Genomic DNA, 21,307 nt, shown 5'->3' on the forward strand with positions numbered 1-21,307 from the left:
ATACTGCTACTAGTACTAATAATAATAATGATATTAATATGATAATAATAATAGTAATGACAATATGACTAATAATGATAACAATAATGATAACAGTAATAAAATGATGATAATAATAATAATAATAATAATAACAATAATAATACTCGACTCACCTCGGTATAAAACTTAATTTCTCTGAGGTCAAAGAGCGTCTCGATAACAAAAGCACGGTTGAATGGGTCCTGAGGAAGGAGCTTGGCCAAGAGATGGGCATGGTAGTCGCGGCCGAAGGCGCTGTAGGAGACGGAGACTGACAACTGCTCGGAGAGGTAGCCCTCACGCTCCCCGCCCGTGGGGCTCACGATCCATTCCCTCAGCTGTGTGAGAGAGAGAGAGAGAGAGAGAGAGAGAGAGAGTGTGTGTATGTTGGTGGCAGCAGAGAGAGAGAGAGAGAGAGAGAGAGAGAGAGGGCAACATTGCTCCTGGCAGCATAATACCCTCTGCATCGACCTTTTATATCAGATATATAGTAAATATAACATCCCAGTTACGATATACTGGGGAGCTACTTCCAGTAGCAGGGGAATGTAGACTCCTCTAGGGGAAGATGTTCTTTGACAAGACTGTCCTCCCAGCGATGCACTCTCCAAAGATGACTTCCACTGGTGATGTGACCCCGAGTAAATGGGGTTCAGTAACACACACACACACACACACACACACACACACACACATATATACATATATATATATATATATATATATATATATATATATATATATATATATATATATATATATATATATATATATATATATATATATATATGGGAGCGGGGGGCTGGAAATCCTCCCCTCTCGGTTTTTTTTTTCTTTTTTTTTTTCAATTTTCCAAAAGAAGGAACAGAGAATTGGGCCAGGTGAGGGTATTCCCTCAAAGGCCCAGTCCTCTGTTCTTAACGCTACCTCGCTAATGCGGGAAATGGCGAATAGTTTGAAAGAAAAAAGAATATATGTATATATATATTATCCCTGGGGATAGGGGATTAAGAATACTTCCCACGTATTCCCTGCGTGTCGTAGAAGGCGACTAAAAGGGGAGGGAGCGGGGGGCTGGAAATCCTCCCCTCTCGTTTTTTTTTTTTTTTTCTTTTTTTTTTTCAATTTTCCAAAAGAAGGAACAGAGAATTGGGCCAGGTGAGGGTATTCCCTCAAAGGCCCAGTCCTCTGTTCTTAACGCTACCTCGCTAATGCGGGAAATGGCGAATAGTTTGAAAGAAAGAAAAGAATATATATATATATATATATATATATATATATATATATATATATATATATATATATATATATATATATATATATATATATATATATATACATATATATATATATATTTCATACTATTCGCCATTTCCCGCATTAGCGAGGTAGCATTAAGAACAGAGGACAGGACCTTTGAGGGAATATCCTCCCCTGGCCCCCTTCTCTGTCCCTTCTTTTGGAAAATTAAAAAAAAAATAAACGAGAGGGGAGGATTTCCAGCCCCCCGCTCCCTTCCCTTTTACTCGCCTTTTACGACACGCAGGGAATACGTGGGAAGTATTCTTTCTCCCCTATCCCCAGGAATAATATATATATTTACATATATATATATATATATATATATATATATATATATATATATATATATATATATATATATATATATATATATATCATATTTTGCTTATTATTATAATTTATTCATTTATCTATCTTATTTTATTTTGCTTTGTCGCTGTCTCCCGCGTTAGCGAGGTAGCGCAAGGAAACAGACGAAATAGCCCAACCAACCCACATACACATGTATATACATACACGTCCACACACGCAAATATACATACCTACACATCTCAACGTATACATATATATACATACACAGACATATACATATATACACATGTACATAATTCATACTGTCTGCCTTTATTCATTCCCATCGCCACCTCGCCACACATGAAATAACAACCCCCTCCCCCCCTCATGTGCGCGAGGTAGCGCTATATATATATATATATATATATATATATATATATATATATATATATATATATATATATATATATATATATTCCTCCTTTTTCATATTGTTCGCTACGATAGCTATGTAGCGCCAGGAACTATCGAAGAACGGCCTCATTCCCTCACATCCATTTCCTAGCTGTCATGTGTAATGCCCCAAAACGAGAACCCCCTATTGACAGCAAGTTGTCCGCTTTATGGAACAGTTCGCTTTACCTGTTGCACTCCTTACGTGCTCCCGCATATTCAATCCACAGTCAATCAAAGTATCTTTCATTGCAGCCTTCCTTTTCAACGTGGGCCTTCTACTTCTCCTCATTCCCCTCCATTTCTGACATGTACACTCTCCAGGTCAACCTCATCCTCTTCAGATCTCTAATTCAATTCAGCACACCCATTCTAACTCTCTACCATACCCTTCTCATAGCCACAATTCTCTCTTGTTCTGTCATTCCTCACGTGATCATCCACCCTCACACCACATATCGTCCTCAAGCATTTCACTTCCAACACATCCACTCTCTGCCGCATTATTTTTCTTTTCCTTATCTACGGCCTTTGCCTCTTATCCATAAAGCCCTGTCGGTACAACTGTATCATCAAACATGCCTATCTTTGGCCTCACAGACATTGACCTCTCACTCCACACACTCTTCAGCGCAACCAGGACCTTAGCCCTCCCTCACCTGCCCTGCGACTTACCTCATCTGCTATGGTTCCAGCCCCTGCATATCTACACCCATGTACCTTAAACCCTCCCCTCCTCCCAAGTTGCCTCCATTTATACTCACATTCCAGCCAACCTCTCTCTCTCTCTCTCTCTCTCTCTCTCTCTCTCTCTCTCTCTCTCTCTCTCTCTCCTGCTAAACAAGATGCCCTTATTTGATCCACGCTAACTCTCAACACATCCTTCCACACACTCACCCAAGCTAAGACTCCAACTTCTGCAGTATTTCGCTTGAGTCTGCCGCCAGAGCCGTGTCATCTGCAAACAGCAACTGACTTGTCTCACAACCCTCCCCCCCCCCGCTCTAAACAAAATGCATCACTGCCGCTCTCTTCAAGACCTCCACATGTATCTCCCTCGTACCCCATCCGTATAATAGATCTAATAGCCATGGCGATATCCCAGACACTCTCAGGGTAGATCTACCTTCGGGGACACTACCGTGGGCTCTGGCTAGGGGGTCAATACCCGACCCTGGGGCAATACCCGACCCTGGGAGAACATGGCTGGGATCTGGCTTCAGGAAAGACTCGGTGCTAACCTCGATTTCCGCGTCAGCGTTAGGACTAAGGGAGCGATGATAGGTCTCCAGAATGGTCTCCAGCCACTCCCTTGTGGCCTCGCGGTCGTCGGTCTGGGAGGTTGGGGTGGAGGGCGAGATCGGGCTGGTAGGCGAAGTTGGGTCCGACGCCATGCCTTCACTAGGCTGCACTCACTGAGGAGACGTGCAACACCCGACAGCTATTTCACGCAGCTTCGATGGGCTAAGCGACCCTGAAATTGAATGACGACATAATAAAAAGATGTAAAGGCTATATTAGATATCAGGAAGGCTACATATCACTAAAACCAGTAAGATTCAAAGGCGACAGAGACATGAGGAAGTGAACACGTTACTGAAACATGAAAATGTGACCTTGACCAGACCTAGAGCTATCATATACAAGTCAGGAGTGATATTATACCGAGAGTTTTGCAAGGCACATAGTCTAAATGGTTTTTTGTGACACAGCTTGTATGAAGTGTAGGAGATTGTGGTAACTTACTGGAGACCGAAGGCTGTCAACATAAACCTTAAAATCGCATAAAAAGTTGCCTAAAGATTAAGGAAAATATAAAGTCTGGCCAGGAATGACACCTCTTGATGCTAACTATACGAGCTGTCTTTAATGTTTGTGTTTCACAAAACAGAACCATCACCCATGTCCTGAGTTGCGCCCACATCCCTAATGTAAACAAACCAGACGCAGCGCAGGTGTTCGCTAGAAAAGGACGTGACGATTCGCAGTTCATCTCAGTATTCTCCTCTTTTCTTTATCTCCTAACCCTGTTGTCTCCCCAGGCGGGACTCGCCGTACTCCCTATTCCTTCCCGGAATACAAGAGGAAAATAATAATGGTAAGTGTTAGTTACAGAGGCAATGTTGATGTGAGGTCCAAACCCTCCCACATGGGTCACTAACAGCTACAATTATGGTGTCTTGGTCCACTCATACGCTTCCTAAATCAAAGGATATCTAACTCATACGCTGTAATAATGCGTCGTCGCTTTGTTACAAGTTTAGTTGGATTTTTTGATGATTTCTTCATAACAGTTAATTACAGACAATGCACTTTCAGCAGCACAGTAGTTCATTACTGATGACAAATCATGCAATTTCGATCAAACGTTATCTGTAAGAAACAAGATATTTACCTTAAAACAACACTTCCTCAAGCTATTCTGCTACCCAGACTATGATAATATCAACCTTAGTCATGAAAATTATCACGCGTCGCAGACCATCAGTGCAATAGGCAACGATGTAGAGAATGTCCTCTAATCCGGCCAGTCTCACCATTTCTCTTGTCCTCCAAGATATCCAGTCCCAACACCCTGCTAGAGCGGTGGTGTGGTAGTCCTGCCGCTAAAGGTCTTTCGTCTGTGATCAGTTTAGTCCATTTAAGAGGCCGCCGGGAAAGAAATTGCAAAGGGTCGTGTGGTGGTCAAACAGGAGACGCCTCACGTCACTACATTCTTTCGCTTCAGTTGGCTCAAAGTCCCCAGGGTCTCCTTTGCCCAACTTAGGTTTCCCATCTGGACGAAGGTGACATCAACCTCACCCCTGTATAGATCCACGAGAGAATTACATGCCATTGAGCGGGTCACTCACGCAATCAACTGAGGCCTCTCGCTCAAGGGTATAAATCTCCTGCAACACGACCACTCGGCGTTTACACACCGAACGCCGTCGCATTTAGTGGCGTCGACTTCGTACATTTTGGTTTTAAAAAGGTCGATTAAAATTCTTATTTGTACCCAGAGTCGTTACAGTGACTTGTAGTCTTAATGTGAATGCAGTTTAGTTTGTGGTACAGTATATACACACTTTCTTATTTCTAGCAAACATTCTTTTAGTTACTAATGAGGATGAATCTAGCGACGTTTACAGGCACGAGTTGTCAACAATGCATGTGGGTTGTCCAGATGGCCTGAGGCAGCGTCCTGGTCTTCATGGTATTGTACAGTAGTCTGTTATCATAATATTTAGTTGTTGATGATTTATGTGTGGTGTGTGAGCATCTCGACTCATGTGAAAGTATATTTTACAGCTTCTTCGTTAAACAATATCAATGGGTAGATCTTTGTCCACACTAAATTTTTAGGATTTTGCCTTGTAGTGGAAGGAACCACTGAATTTGGCCGAAGGCGGTGACACGGTCCATTCCACTAAAATCTCAGGTCTTTCAGGATCTTCCAACCTGGCATCTTCATGTTGTCTGTGTTCATACAACTCTCATCAGATCAAAATCTCTTAAAAGATAAATTCAGCTAAGTTCTGACTGGTCTGTTCATTCACCAAATATACTGGTGTTTTGATATCATCACAAAAATATTTTAAAAAGACTTTCAATAAGACTTCACGTGAATGCAGCTCAGGATAGATTCACTGGTTAAATCATGCTAAAGCTGACATGTCTGCATCAATGGTGTCGACTAGTAAATCCTTCATAAAGAGCGTCCCTTACAAACATGATAACAAAGAGCCATTCAAAAAAAAATGAAAAACTGAATGAACTCCATTCCAATACTATTTTCAACGAACTGAATATTGACATACAAGGATAATATTGATGAAATGGTAGATAATTATATATGTTAACATTAAAAAAAATTTTCTTTGTAATCATTAAATAAGGTCTGGTGCATTTTACTCTCTTATGAACGTTCTGCTGTAACACATACTTCCTACCATCCTGTCCCTCTTATTTCAGATCCTAATTTAGGAAGGGTCCCTATCAATGATAACAATAAGTCGATCAGGGGAACCAGAGCTTCGGGAAAACGCCACAGATAACTAAATAGATTATTATGACTATAATAACCGTATTCATATAAGAAATCATGGTTCATGACTTGATTACAACACGTTGTTCATGGCTCATGCCTTGGCTACATGTAAGTCATGGGTTATAACTAGGCTACAACACGTATCTCGTCAATGAAACAGTCTTGTTCGAAATCACTGTCTTAAGAGCCTTGTGCTACCAGTTATCCGTACCATATGCATAACATTTCATTTTGTTGGCTAGGATACTTTCTTTAATAATTTTACGGTAAAGTCTAGTAAAACCTAACAAACTTTGTTCATGAAATTCGAGTATGAAATAGGATAGTTCTTACTTTGTGTTCGGTGCTCGCTTTAATTCGTTTGTATACGTATATCCGACACCCGCAAGAAGTGAAGTAGCTTAAACTTAAAAAACCTTTTTTCACCTCTGAAGTTATAATAATGCTGCTATAGATAATGTTGCCTAGCCAACCTTATGATAAAGATTTAAGGTTTATGATGAAAAAATAATAATAATAAGGCCTCAACCTGAAGACCTATAAAATATAATGGCATAACGTTACAGCCTAATTAGTTTTATGATTAATCCGGCCCTGGTTAGGCTAGGTAAGGTTATTTTGTTACTCTTTAACGTAACTGCTATCATGACTACAGCGTTCCTGTACGCTTCTCATGGGCTAAATCAGTCATGAGGTACATGATGGTTCAGCGAAGACTACACAAGGATTGGAAGATCGAAGATACTGATATTGTACGCAACTCTCCTTTTGTCTTACGCCCAAACATGTTTCTAGGTGTATTCGACGTTAGCTTTTGCACCACCCACCGATGAAGATATGTTATCGTACAGCATTGTTTTTAACATTAGAAGTTATATAAAGGATGAGTTCGTACAGGCGGCAAATCAAATCTGCTCTTGCATCTACACTGAATATAATCAAAACTGTATCAGAAGTTTTACTTTTAAACCTGAGGAACTGGAGCTAGTGTGTCGAGCGAGTTATGGTTTTTCGAGTCCACAGGGAGGGAGTGTCTGTAACCTGGCTATCCAGTGGCGTGTCTCAAGTAGTCACTGTAACCAACGACCAGCAGTTTGTGTTATGAAGTGACCTTTATAGAGGTGTATAACCACCTCCACCGTTCACACCGTTTTCCACACACCCTTTTCACAATTTTCACACGTTTACACATCAGCAAAGAGTCCACAGCCCCGAGCGATGAAGTTAAACGTAACAAGTGGTGTCAGGCGTGGCGTTGGTGGATGACATCTGAACCACGGAGGCGAAAGATTTAGTCCTTAGAATCTTTGAAACATGGTGGATACAAGGAATCAGAACCCAATAACCTCCAGGTTTGTCAGCATCCTGCGGTGTGTGTGTGTGTGTGTAGCACCAGAAACAGACGAAGAGATACCGCATCCGCGTACATTCATTCACTAGCTGTCATGTGTAATGCATCGAAACCACAGTTTCCCAACCACAACCCGGCCTCACAGACCCTTCCATGGTTTAATCCAGCCGCTTCACATGCCCTGGTTCAGTCCACTGTCACAGCACGTCGACCCCTGTATACCACATTGTTCCAAAGTCAGGATAACCAGTAACTGATAAAGACATGAATCAAAGTTTTTCCTTGTATCATATCTATAAGGAGAAACAGAGAATTACCTACAACCACCAACTGTCCTTTACAAATTTTCTAAAGAGTGGAAAACACTCATTAGCGTGTCTGATAGGAAGGTGCAGAAGACGAGGTCGTGGTTGCCAACCGATAGATGAGCGAGTGTGTGTATATCTGAGGTACAAACTGGGTGACATGCAGTACAGGACTGTGTACTGACCCATGAGAGAGAGACATAATTTCGCTAGTATTGAAGGCTTATTTTCCGGACAGTTTACATCGGATATGTAAAATAATTCACTATGTCGATATTTATAAGTAATGTAAGAAATCGCTGGAGTTTACTTTTAGATTTAAGGCTCACACATGTAAATGTGCTGATGTAACAAATAGATTTCAGTTCTGTGAGGGATTTGCACATTTTGATATATATATATATATATATATATATATATATATATATATATATATATATAAATATATATATATATATATATATATATATATATATATATATATATATATATATATATATATATAATATTTTTGATTTGCAGAATAAGAGTTTTGTGTATGAATGGTAGTGTTAGTCTTAGGTAATGATTAGACTTACTGTGCAAAATGGAAAGGGTGAGTTATGTTGCATGATTTAGATCAAAAATAATTGTTTTTCCTGTTTCATTAAACAAACTATGGGTTAGGACACTTTCAAGTAAAAAGATAAAGATAGAATGATTAGCTGATTTTTTCACCGACACCTACACCCAAACCTCAGTGTTTGGATTTGTTTTAGTTTTACCATCATTTCATAAAAACTCTTGCTTTGTTGAGTTTTCCAGGTGGCACAAATTATCACAAATTATTCATTATTATCTTGAGCACTGTGTTAGTACAGGAGTCTTTACCTAGAACACACCTAGCTGAAAAAATAACTGTCTTCGCTGCATCTGTGCATCACTTTTGAACATCTGCATTTCTCTTTCTTTTTCTAATATCCAAATTTTACTGTTTCTTATGTATAGCTTCCATGGCAGCATTTCATACTTTCATAATATTTCTTAATGCAAACAGAAGGCATATGATAGAGTTGATAGAGATGCTCTGTGGAAGGTATTAAGAATATATGGTGTGGGAGGCAAGTTGTTAGAAGCAGTGAAAAGTTTTTATCGAGGATGTAAGGCATGTGTGCGTGTAGGAAGAGAGGAAAGTGATTGGTTCTCAGTGAATGTAGGTTTGCGGCAGGAGTGTGTGATGTCTCCATGGTTATTTAATTTGTTTATGGATGGGGTTGTTAGGAAGGTGAATGCAAGAGTTTTGGAAAGAGGGGCAAATATGAAGTCTGTTGTGGATGAGAGAGCTTGGGAAGTGAGTCAGTTGTTGTTCGCTGATGATACAGCGCTTGTGGCTGATTCATGTGAGAAACTGCAGAAGCTGGTGACTGAGTTTGGTAAAGTGTGTGAAAGAAGAAAGTAAAGAGTAAATGTGAATAAGAGCAAGGTTATTAGGTACCTTAGGGTTGAGGGTCAAGTCAATTGGGAGGTAAGTTTGAATGGAGAAAAACTGGAGGAAGTAAAGTGTTTTAGATATCTGGGAGTGGATCTGGCAGCGGATGGAACCATGGAAGCGGAAGTGGATCATAGGGTGGGGGAGGGGGCGAAAATCCTGGGAGTGTGGAAGTCGAGAACATTATCTCGGAAAGCAAAAATGGGTGTTTGAAGGAATAGTGGTTCCAACAATGTTGTATGGTTGCGAGGCGTGGGCAATGGATAGAGTTGTGCGCAGGAGGGTGGATGTGCTGGAAATGAGATGTTTGAGGACAATGTGTGGTGTGAGATGGTTTGATCGAGTAAGTAACGTAAGGGTAAGAGAAATGTGTGGAAATAAAAAGAGCGTGGTTGAGAGAGCAGAAGAGGGTGTTTTGAAATGGTTTGGGCACATGGAGAGAATGAGTGAGGAAAGATTGACCAAGAGGATATATGTGTCGGAGGTGGAGGGAACGAGGAGAAGTGGGAGACCAAATTAGAGGTGGAAAGATGGAGTGAAAAAGATTTTGTGTGATCGGGGCCTGAACATGCAGGAGGGTGAAAGGAGGGCAAGGAATAGAGTGAATTGGATCGATGTGGTATACCGGGGTTGACGTGCTGTCAGTGGATTGAATCAGGGCATGTGAAGCGTCTGGGGTAAACCATGGAAAGCTGTGTAGGTATGTATATTTGCGTGTGTGGACGTGTATGTATATACATGTGTATGGGGGTGGGTTGGGCCATTTCCTTCGTCTGTTTCCTTGCGCTACCTCGCAAACGCGGGAGACAGCGACAAAGCAAAAAAAAAAAGAATAATAATATATATATATATATATATATATATATATATATATATATATATATATATATATATATATATATATATATATATATATATATATATATTGGAAAGGATCACAATTTTGCGCGTGATCAAGATATTCCTGTGAGTCCACGGGGAAATGAAACATGAAAAGTTCCCAAGTTCACTTTCGTGTAATAATCACATCGACAGGGGAGACACAAGAGAGAAATATAACAGTCAGTTGATATATATCGAAGAGACGAAGCTAGGAGTATATATATATATATATATATATATATATATATATATATATATATATATATATACATATATGGCTATGTTTGAAGGAATAGTGGTTCCAACAATGTTGTATGGTTGCGAGGCGTGGGCTATGGATAGAGTTGTGCGGAGGACGGTGGATGTGCTGGAAATGAGATGTTTGAGGACAATAAGTGGTGTGAAGTGGTTTGATCGAGTAAGTAATGTAAGGGTAAGAGATATGTGTGATAATAAAAAGAGTGTGGTTGAGAGAGCAGAAGAGGGTGTTTTGAAATGGTTTGGTCACATGGAGAGAATGAGTGAGGAAAGATTGACCAAGAGGATCTATGTGTCAGAGGTGGAGGGAACGAGAAGTGGGAGACCAAATTGGAGGTGGAAAGATGGAGTGAAAAAGATTTTGAGTGATCGGGGCCTGAACATGCAGGAATAGATTGAATTGGAACGATGTGGTATACCGGGGTCGACGTGCTGTCAATGGATTGAACCAGGGCATGTGAAGCGTCTGGGGTAAACCATGGAAAGTTGTGTGGGGCCTGGACGTGGAAAGGGAGCTGTGGTTTTCGTGCATTATTACATGACAGCTAGAGACAGTGTGAACGAATGGGGCCTTTGTTGTCTTTCCTAGCGCTGCCTCGCGTACATGAGGGGGGAGGGGGTTGGTTATTCCATGTGTTAGAATGGGTGTGCTGAATTGAATTAGAGATCTGAAGAGGATGAGGTTGACCTGGAGAGTGTACATGTCAGAAATGGAGGGGAATGAGGAGAAGTAGAAGGCCCACGTTGAAAAGGAAGGCTGCAATGAAAGATACTTTGATTGACTGTGGATTGAATATGCGGGAGCACGTAAGGAGTGCAACAGGTAAAGCGAACTGTTCCATAAAGCGGACAACTTGCTGTCAATAGGGGGTTCTCGTTTTGGGGCATTACACATGACAGCTAGGAAATGGATGTGAGGGAATGAGGCCGTTCTTCGATAGTTCCTGGCGCTACATAGCTATCGTAGCGAACAATATGAAAAAGGAGGAATATATATATATATATATATATATATATATATATATATATATATATATATATATATATATATATATATATATATAGCGCTACCTCGCGCACATGAGGGGGGGAGGAGGTTGTTATTTCATGTGTTGCGGGGTGGCGATGGGAATGAATAAAGGCAGACTGTATGAATCATGTACATGTGTATACATGTATATGTCTGTGTGTGTATATATATGTATACATTGAGATGTATAGGTATGTATATTTGCGTGTGTGGACGTGTATGTATATACATGTGTATGTGGGTGGGTTGGGCCATTTTTTCGTCTGTTTCCTTGCGCTACCTCGCTAACGCGGGAAACAGCGACAAAGCAAAATTTATATATATATATATATATATCTGTGGTGTATCTAACTGTAAAAAAGATATGTATCGATATGTATTGTTGTGGTCAATAAACTAAATTAAAATGATAAACTAAACTTTGTGTGTATACGGTTTACAGAGAACATTCACCTGTGCACCAGAACAGATCACGAGGATGTTTACTTCGTGGTTAGTTAATATCAAGAGGAAGGAACTTTAAAGAAAGGATTACGCTTCTCAGAAAATATTTATGTCCCCCTGTGTGTTGGGTAAACAAGATGTGTACTCAGAGAAAACGTTATGACGCGAGAGGAGGGACTTCGCCAGAAGGTAAACTACGATAACTTTGTAATTTAAGGCTCCTCTTTTTTATATGTTTCTCATTCCCGCTTTCATTATTATCCTTCTACTACCTTTTCACTATTCTGTTCCCTTCCTTAAACGCTAAATTATCTGATCTTTTTATTTTCGTCTTTTATATATTTAATTCTTCAACCTCTGAGCCAAGGAATTTATTCATGTGTTAATTCCTACCCCATCACTGTCATCACTGTCTCTGTCGCCTGTGTCCCCGACTGCCTATCCCTCATCTGTCCTCTCACTTACTATTCATCACCTGTTCCCTTAACTACCTACCCCTCACCTGTCCCCTCGCCATCCACTCACCTGTCCCCTAACTATCTACCCCTCACCTGTCCCATCACTGCCTAACCCTTACCCGTCCCCTCTTCAACTACCCCTTGTCCGTCCCCTCACCGTCTACCCCTCACCTGTCCCCTCACCTTCTACCCCCTCATCTGTTCACCCTCACGTGTTCCATCACAGCCTTCCCTCTCCCGTCCTCATTTCCACCCTCACAACTTCCCCTCAAATGTCCTCCCACTGCTATTCCTTGACGTCTCCCCCTCACTGCCTTTCACTCCCCCTATGCTCACTGCCTCTTCCTCTTCTCTAATCTGTGCCTGATCCTCACACACCACACCTCTCCCTCATCGGCTGCTCATGATTTTCCCTCATTTCTCACCTATTCTTTGTCTGATCCCCAAGCCCTCGCTGCCTCCCCTCTCCTACATCTTGTCTCCTCCCTCATCCTAAAGACCTCCTCTCACTTCTTCCCAGGCTAATCCCCTCGTTCCTCACAGCCTCCTCTCACTTCTCTCCTCATTGCCTTCGCCCTTCCCATACTCATATTGTTTCTTCCCTTTTCATCCATTTCCTTCTTTGTCGACATATTTCTCCTCTCACCAGTCCCTCATGTCTCTCCTCACCGTCCCCCCTCTTTATTAGTTCCTCAACTTCTCCCCTCACTGCCTATCCCTCACCTGTACCCTCACAGGCTCCGCCTAACCGTTATTCATTTCCCCTCAGCGTTCCCTCTCACCCACCCTCTCACTCCTCACCCTTTTCTCTCTCTCTCTCTCTCTCTCTCTCTCTCTCTCTCTCTCTCTCTCTCTCTCTCTCTCTCTCTCTCTCTCTCTCTCTCTCTCTCTCTCATCACTCGTCCCCTCTCCAATCCCCTCAGTCCTTCCCCCTACTTCCTCATCATCCCTCTCGCGTATTTCCCCTTCCCTGTCCCCTCACAGCCTCACCTCCCTCCTCACGACTATCTCCATCAATTCTCTCACTTCGTTTTCCTCGTCTCTTCCATCAGCCAGGCTCCATCAGCTCTAGAGTTCTCCCTCTACACTCCATCTTTCCTTCTTCCTCCTCCTCTTCCTCGTCCTTCACCTGCCATAACCTCCTCTCATCCCTCACCTCCGCTGTACTCTCCCTGCCTCTTGTTGTTCTCTCCCTCCCTCCCTCCCTTCCCCCCCCCTCTCTCTCTCTCTCTCTCTCTCTCTCTCTCTCCATCCTCGGGGAGAGCAAAATCAGAGCCTATTGATCGTGGCCGCTGGGTTCGTGGGGAGACTGGTGACGGGGGAGGATGGTAGGGCTAGAAAGTGAGAGATGAGGGACGTGGGGAGAGGGAGGCAGCGGCGTGGTGAGGAATGAGGGTGTGCGGCTTCCGGGCTTTCGCCCCACACACCCCACCTCCAAGGGGAGGAGTGTGGTGAGGGTCTGTGCTAGTTCCCGGGCACCAACCCAGGGGAGGAGTGTGGTGATGGGTGTGTGTGAGTGGCTCAAGACATCCCCCAGGGGAGAGGTGTAGTGATGGGTGAGCGGGAGTGGCTCAAGACGTCTCCTAGGGGAGGAGTGTGGTGATGGGTGAGTGGGAGTCGCTCAAGACATCCCCCAGGGGAGGAGTGTGGTGATGGGTGAGCGGGAGTGGCTCAAAACGTCTCCCAGGGGAGGAGTGTGGTGATGGGTGAAGGTACATGGGAAGGACAGACAACGGAAGGCCTGATGGTCTATGACCAGGTTATCTTCTGGAGGACAGTACATGGGAGGGTCTCATAATAGAGGACCTGATGGTCTATGGCCAGGTTATCTTCTGGAGAACAGTACATGGGAGGGTCTCATAATAGAGGACCTGATGGTCTATGGCCAGGTTATCTGCTGGAGAATAGTACATGGGAGGGTCTCATAATAGAGGACCTGATGGCCTATGGCCAGGTTATCTTCTGGAGGACAGTACATGGGAGGGTCTCATGATAGAAGACCTCATGGTCTATGGCCAGGTTATCCGGCGGAGAACTGTGATAGCGTTCAAAAGTCTTGATTTTACTTGTGGTTTAGATACGAGAATAAAGCAAAAGGCACCTCTCCATCCACCATTCCCTCCGTCACAACAGACACCAGGAGTGAAAAGCAACGAGGGAACGTCATGAGGCATGAAATGTGTACCTACTGCCAAGGAAATTTTATAGGAAAGTGTGAACGGGAAATTTTTCCTGCTCTAACTAAAGCAGGCTTCCCCGGTGAGGAGACTCAGATGTGAAAAACAGAGAAGAAAGTTGACTTAATACTTTATAAGAATGAATTTGAAAGTCGTATTTTCCCTCTTAAATAGCAGCATTTACTGATAATAGATATAACTCAAGTGTGTAAGTAACCTTGATTTGAGGGTAGTTATAGTCTTCACATTAACAACACCTGGTGGTAATGAATTCCAGTGATCTCCAAGTCAACAGGTGTAAAAGCTTTTATCAACATTCCTATTTCACTTCATACGTATCCTTCTCGCCGTTCAATCTCCATCAAAGGTAATTTGCATATGTTACATTGTCGACATTATTCACGTTGGTGTTTTGGAGAGTGAAACTTTTTCCCTAAGGAGAATACTCTTAGATCTTCAAGACTTTCTTCATAAAGCATATTTCAGAGAGATGGAATTGGATTTGTTGCTGTTTTCAGAACTCGTTTTAGTTCCTCTTCATCTTTAGCGACCAGAACTGAAAAGCTTGTTCAGTCTGCAGTCTGACCAAGGCTTTGTACCGAGTGATGTAAGGTGGCCACCAAGTAATACCCAGGGCAGGAGTGTGATCATGGGTGAGGGTGTGTGGCCACCAGGGGAGGAGCGTGGTCGTGGGTGAGGGCGTGTAGCCACCAGGGCAGGAGTGTGGTCATGGGTAAGGGTGTGTGGCTACCAGGGCAGGAGTGTGGTCATGGGTGAGGGCGTGTAGCCACCAGGGCAGGAGTGTGTTCATGGGTGAAGGTGTATGGCCACCAGGGCAGGAGTGTGGTCATGGGTGAGGGTGTGTGGCTACCAGGGCAGGAGTGTGGTCATGGGTGAGGGCGTGTAGCCAACAGGGCAGGAGTGTGGTCATGGGCGAGGGTGTGTGACCACCAGGGCAGAAGGGTGGTCATGGGTGAGGGCGTGTGGCCACCAGAGGAGGAGTGTGGTCATAGGTGAGGGCGTGTGGCCAAGCTGCTGAGTTGGGTCTTTGGTTGTCCAAGCTGCTGGAAGCCGCGGCCACCAAAAACAACATACATCTCAACGGGGATAAGATCCAAGGAAAGTGAAGTAATCAAATACACTTCAGGACAGGACGGACACAGACATCGTCATGTCACAAGTAAATGATGTGAAAGATCCCTGAGTGATAATTTCAGACGACTTTACTTTCAAAACGAAGCAACGGTTGCCTCTTCTGTAAAATATTTTTGGGTGGATCTTGCGGATCTTCATGAAGCGAGAGTAAAAACCACTGAAGATGTTCTTTAAGCCGCTTAAATTCTCACGAATAGAGGAATTCTGCTGTGTATCAACATCCTCTTTCAAAGCAAGCGAAACTGCAGAATTAGAAGGTATGAAAAGATCTTTTACCTATCACACTAACGCCATTAAGGAACCGAACTACTAGGAATGGCTAAAATCACTGAGGCTGCACTTCTTGGAAGGGAGACGCGAAAGGCATACCATTACCTACACTTGGAGAATCCTAAACGGCATGGTCCCCTACCTCTAACCACACATATTCCCCTGTTTGCCCAAACAGGCACGAAAGACAGGAAAAATAATGCAAAGGTGCAATAAGCATAAAATGAGAAAGTCCCTTGAAACACTCGGGATCTCAGTCTATACAGCACATCACTTGTGACCATGGGAGACCCTGTGGGATACATGGGGCAGATATAAGGCCATGGACTAATGTTTACAAAGTGTGTCAGACTAGCCAGGTGGTAGTGGTCACGTGAGGCCGGGGGGGGGGGGGGGGGTCGCTGCTAGGACGCGCAGTGTTCCTTGGGACACGACCCCTCACCAAAGACATCGACGGTTGAAAGAAACATCATAACTTGATCACAACCTTACCCTGGTTGTTATTGGTAGATTGAGTCCTCCATCCTGATGGTTAACGTGTTTAATGGTCTATTTGTGTTGTAGCGGGTGGAGGTGGGGAGGAGGTGCACGCTCGTAGGGCCCCCCATCTCTTGAACAATTTCTACCACCACACAGCTTCTTACATTTATGTATGGTGCCTGCACAAACTACCCTTAGTCATCTGATTCGTCCACCACTGATATACAATACATTACTTCCTTACATCTTTTTTTTCTTCTAACAAGTTCCTTGCTTAATTTCATGATATATCCTCTGGTTGCTCTGTTCCTACATCTCTCGAAGGACTGTTTACTATCTACGTTATCAGTTTGTTTTAGAAAGTTAAAGGTTTAAGTCAGGTCACCCCTTACTCTTCTCTCTCCCAAGTTGGGCAAAGTTAAACTTTCATGCCTTTCCATGTAAGTCATCTTTCTTAATTTTGGTACAATCTTTGTTGCCATCCTCTGGACTTTCTCTATTAGCTTTTTGTGCTTCTTAGAAGCAGCGACCAAATTTGAGTGTGATGATAAATGGAATATGTCTAGCCAAATCTATGGCCCAGTGGTACTACAGCTGTTGGCGTGACAGAACTCACCCCCTACAAATGGACTGCTAAAGAGCCAGTAAAGATGGTTGGTTGCTTAAAAGCTTGACTGTGTGTACACGGTATACATATCAGAAGTTGATTTTTACCTATCACGCATCACATGGGGTCGCCTGTAGCTATGAGGTTGCGCTCCAATCAGAAGCAGGGAAGTGATGGACTCCTCTTGGGTGAAAAGTTCCACGAGGGCACTGTAATGCCGTTCGTCAACTAAGGGTGTTGCCAGGCTCCGTTCACGAGGTTCGGTTGACGCCGAGACACATAGGGTTGGGTCAGGGAAGGTGGCTGAGCCAGGTACCCATTTTATAGACCAACTCCTATGGGTGGATGAACAGCTGGGTTGACTGTGGACCGAGTACCGTAACCAGGATTCGAACCTATGCCATGCTCGACCCTGGGCGAGGGAGGGGCCTTTGAATGCGTCTCGGTCAGGAACGCTGTCATCGCTACACCACAGGAGGTGCAATCATGTGGCACAGGTGACCAGCTTCATGTGGCTTCCTAACCACACTGAAACTCGACCGTTATTCTATTTAATTTCTGCCCAAATTATTGTCTTTCCTTCTCTCTCTCTCTCTCTCTCTCTCTCTCTCTCTCTCTCTCTCTCTCTCTCTCTCTCTCTCTCTCTCTCTCTCTCTCTCTCTTTACGCTAACCAGCATCCTGTGCTGCACAGACAGCGAACAGCACAATGCGCTAACCAACATCCTGTGCTGCACAGACAGCGAACAGCACAATGCGCTAAGGCACAATGCCTCCACGTATTAAGGGGAACCATCATGTAGCACAACTTAATTTGCCATGATAAAAGTCTCCCTCTTGAAAACAGAATTAGGACATTAAGTGAACTCCAATCTCACAGCTCTGTTACACCACCCATAGAAAAAACAACCCACTTTGTGACAGATTTCGCCCTCACTGCTCTGTTACACCACTCGCTTCACCTGTCACGCCTCTCACTGCTCTGTTATACCACACACTTCACCTATCACAGCTCTCACTGCTCTGTTATACCACACACTTCACCTATCACGCCTCTGCTCTGTTATACCACACACTTCACCTGTCACAGCTCTCACTGCTCTGTTATACCACACACTTCACCTATCACAGCTCTCACTGCTCTGTTATACCACACACTTCACCTGTCACAGCTCTCACTGCTCTGTTATACCACACACTTCACCTATCACGCCTCTGCTCTGTTATACCACACACTTCACCTATCACAGCTCTCACTGCTCTGTTATACCACACACTTCACCTGTCACAGCTCTCACTGCTCTGTTATACCACACACTTCACCTATCACAGCTCTCACTCTTACTGCTCTGTTACACCTCTCACCTCAGCCATCATAACTCCCATTCTCATTGCTCTGTTAAACCTCACACTTCATCTGTCACATCTCTCACTCTTACTGCTCTGTTATACCACCCACATCACCTGTCACAGCGCTCACTGCTCTGTTATACCACCTACTTCACCTATAACACCACTGTTGTACCATCCACTTCACTGGTCACGTCTCTCACTCTTCCTGCTCTGTTATACCACCCACTTCACCCATCACACCTCTCACTCTCACAGCTCTGTTAAGCTATGCACTTTATCCACAACAACTCACACTCTCCACTGTTCCACCATACTACCCATTTCAGTCAGTCACCTACCCTCACCCTCTCCTCTCCCTTCACCGTACTGGGGTTTGGTTGGCCGTTTCGCCTTTAGGTCTATATCGACTACCAGGGTCATTAGCGCCGTCGACGACGAGTTATTACCACCAGTCAGAAAAAAGAATGACAATATTGACCACCGTCTTCAGGCGTTCCAAGATAACAGATGAGTACAAGTCCACACGAACTAGTGTACAACATATGTAACCCAATGACGAATATATATATATATATATATATATATATATATATATATATATATATATATATATATATATATATTCTTTCTTTCATACTATTCGCCATTTCCCGCGATAGCGAGGTAGCGTTAAGAACAGAGGACTGGGCCTTTGAGGGAATATCCTCACCTGGGCCCCTTCTCTGTTCCTTCTTTTGGAAAAAAAAGAAAAAAGAAAAACGAGAGGGGAGGATTTCCATCCCCCCGCTCCCTTCCCTTTTAGTCGCCTTTTACGACACGCAGGGAATACGTGGGAAGTATTCTTAATCCCCTATCCCCAGGGATAATATATATATATATATATATATATATATATATATATATATATATATATATATATATATATATATATATATATATATATATATATTGGAAAGGATCACAATTTTGCGCGTGATCAAGGTATTCCTATGAGTCCTCGGGGAAAATGAAACACGATAAGTTCCCAAGTGCACTTTCGTGCAAATGGCGTCCTAGCTTCGTCTCTTCGATGTATGTCAACTGACTGTTATATTTCTCTCTTGTGTCTCCCCTGATGATGTGATTATTACACGAAAGTGCACTTGGGAACTTATCGTGTTTCATTTTCCCCATGGACTCGTAGAAATATCTTGATCACGCGCAAAATTGTGATCCTTTCCAATTTATCTTTCTTTCATACTATTCGCCATCTCCCGCTTAAGCGAGGTTGCGTTAAGAACAGAGGACTGGACCTTTGAGGGAATATCCTCACCTGGCCCCCTTATCTGTCCCTTCTTTTGGAAAATTAAAAAAAAAAAAAAAAAACAGAGAGGGGAGGATTTCCAGCCCCCGCTCCCTTCCCTTTTAGTCGCCTTCTACGACACGCAGGGAATACGTGGGAAGTATTCTTTCTCCCCTATCCAATATATATATATATATATATATATATATATATATATATATATATTTTTTTTTATTTCTTATTTTTTTTTTTTAATACTATTCGCCATTTTCAGCATAAGCAAGGTAGCGTTTAGAACAGAGGACTGGGCCTTTGAGAGAATATCCTCACGTGGCCCCCTTCTCTGTTCCTTCTTTTAGAAAATTAAAAAAAAAAAACTGAGAGGGGAGGATTTCCAGCCCCCCGCTCCCTTCCCTTTTAGTCGCCTTCTACGACACGCAGGGAATACGTGGGAAGTATTCTTTCTCCCCTATCCCCAGGGATAATATATATATATATATATATATATATATATATATATATATATATATATATATATATATGGTTGTTTAATTTGTTTATGGATGGGGTTGTAAAGGAGGTAAATGCAAGAGTCCTGGAAAGAGGGGCAAGTATGAAGTCTGTTGGGGATGAGAGAGCTTGGGAAGTGAGTCAATTGTTGTTCGCTGATGATACAGCGCTGGTGGCTGATTCATGTGAGAAACTGCAGAAGCTGGTGACTGAGTTTGGTAAAGTGTGTGGAAGAAGAAAGTTGAGAGTAAATGTGAATAAGAGCAAGGTTATTAGGTACAGTAGGGGTGAGGGTCAAGTCAATTGGGAGGTGAGTTTGAATGGAGAAAAACTGGAGGAAGTGAAGTGTTTTAGATATCTGGGAGTGGATCTGTCAGCGGATGGAACCATGGAAGCGGAAGTGGATCATAGGGTGGGGGAGGGGGCGAAAATTTTGGGAGCCTTGAAAAATGTGTGGAAGTCGAGATCATTATCTCGGAAAGCAAAAATGGGTATGTTTGAGGGAATAGTGGTTCCAACAATGCTGTATGGTTGCGAGGCGTGGGCTATGGATAGAGATGTGCGCAGGAGGATGGATGTGCTGGAAATGAGATGTTTGAGGACAATGTGTGGTGTGAGGTGGTTTGATCGAGTAAGTAACGTAAGGGTAAGAGAGATGTGTGGAAATAAAAAGAGCGTGGTCGAGAGAGCAGAAGAGGGTGTTTTGAAATGGTTTGGGCACATGGAGAGAATGAGTGAGGAGAGATTGACCAAGAGGATATATGTGTCGGAGGTGGAGGGAACGAGGAGAAGAGGGAGACCAAATTGGAGGTGGAAAGATGGAGTGAAAAAGATTTTGTGTGATCGGGGCCTGAACATGCAGGAGGGTGAAAGGAGGGCAAGAAATAGAGTGAATTGGAGTCATGTGGTATACAGGGGTTGACGTGCTGTCAGTGGATTGAAGCAAGGCATGTGAAGCGTCTGGGGTAAACCATGGAAAGCTGTGTAGGTATGTATATTTGCGTGTCTGGACGTGTGTATGTACATGTGTATGGGGGGGGGGGGTTGGGCCATTTCTTTCGTCTGTTTCCTTGCGCTACCTCGCAAACGCGGGAGACAGCGACAAAGTATAAAAAAAAAAAAAAAAAAAAAAAAAAAAAAAAATATATATATATATATATATATATATATTTGTCGCTG

At 43.1% G+C, this 21,307-nt stretch overlaps 1 protein-coding gene across 1 annotated transcript in view; it reads right to left on the minus strand.

Moving 5' to 3' along the window:
* Nucleotides 1–21,307, minus strand: part of LOC139747157 (uncharacterized) — an 80,576-nt gene that overhangs the window by 5,312 nt on the left and 53,957 nt on the right. The window contains exons 2-3 of the mRNA XM_071659108.1: nucleotides 3,312–3,544; nucleotides 156–359 (exon numbers count right to left, since the gene is read on the minus strand). Of these exons, the coding sequence (XP_071515209.1) occupies nucleotides 156–359; nucleotides 3,312–3,464 (357 nt within the window). The 5' untranslated portion in view covers nucleotides 3,465–3,544. The remainder of the gene's footprint in view (nucleotides 1–155; nucleotides 360–3,311; nucleotides 3,545–21,307) is intronic.

The sequence above is a fragment of the Panulirus ornatus genome, chromosome 67 (genome assembly GCF_036320965.1).
Source record: "Panulirus ornatus isolate Po-2019 chromosome 67, ASM3632096v1, whole genome shotgun sequence".
Taxonomy (NCBI): Eukaryota; Metazoa; Arthropoda; class Malacostraca; order Decapoda; family Palinuridae; genus Panulirus; species Panulirus ornatus.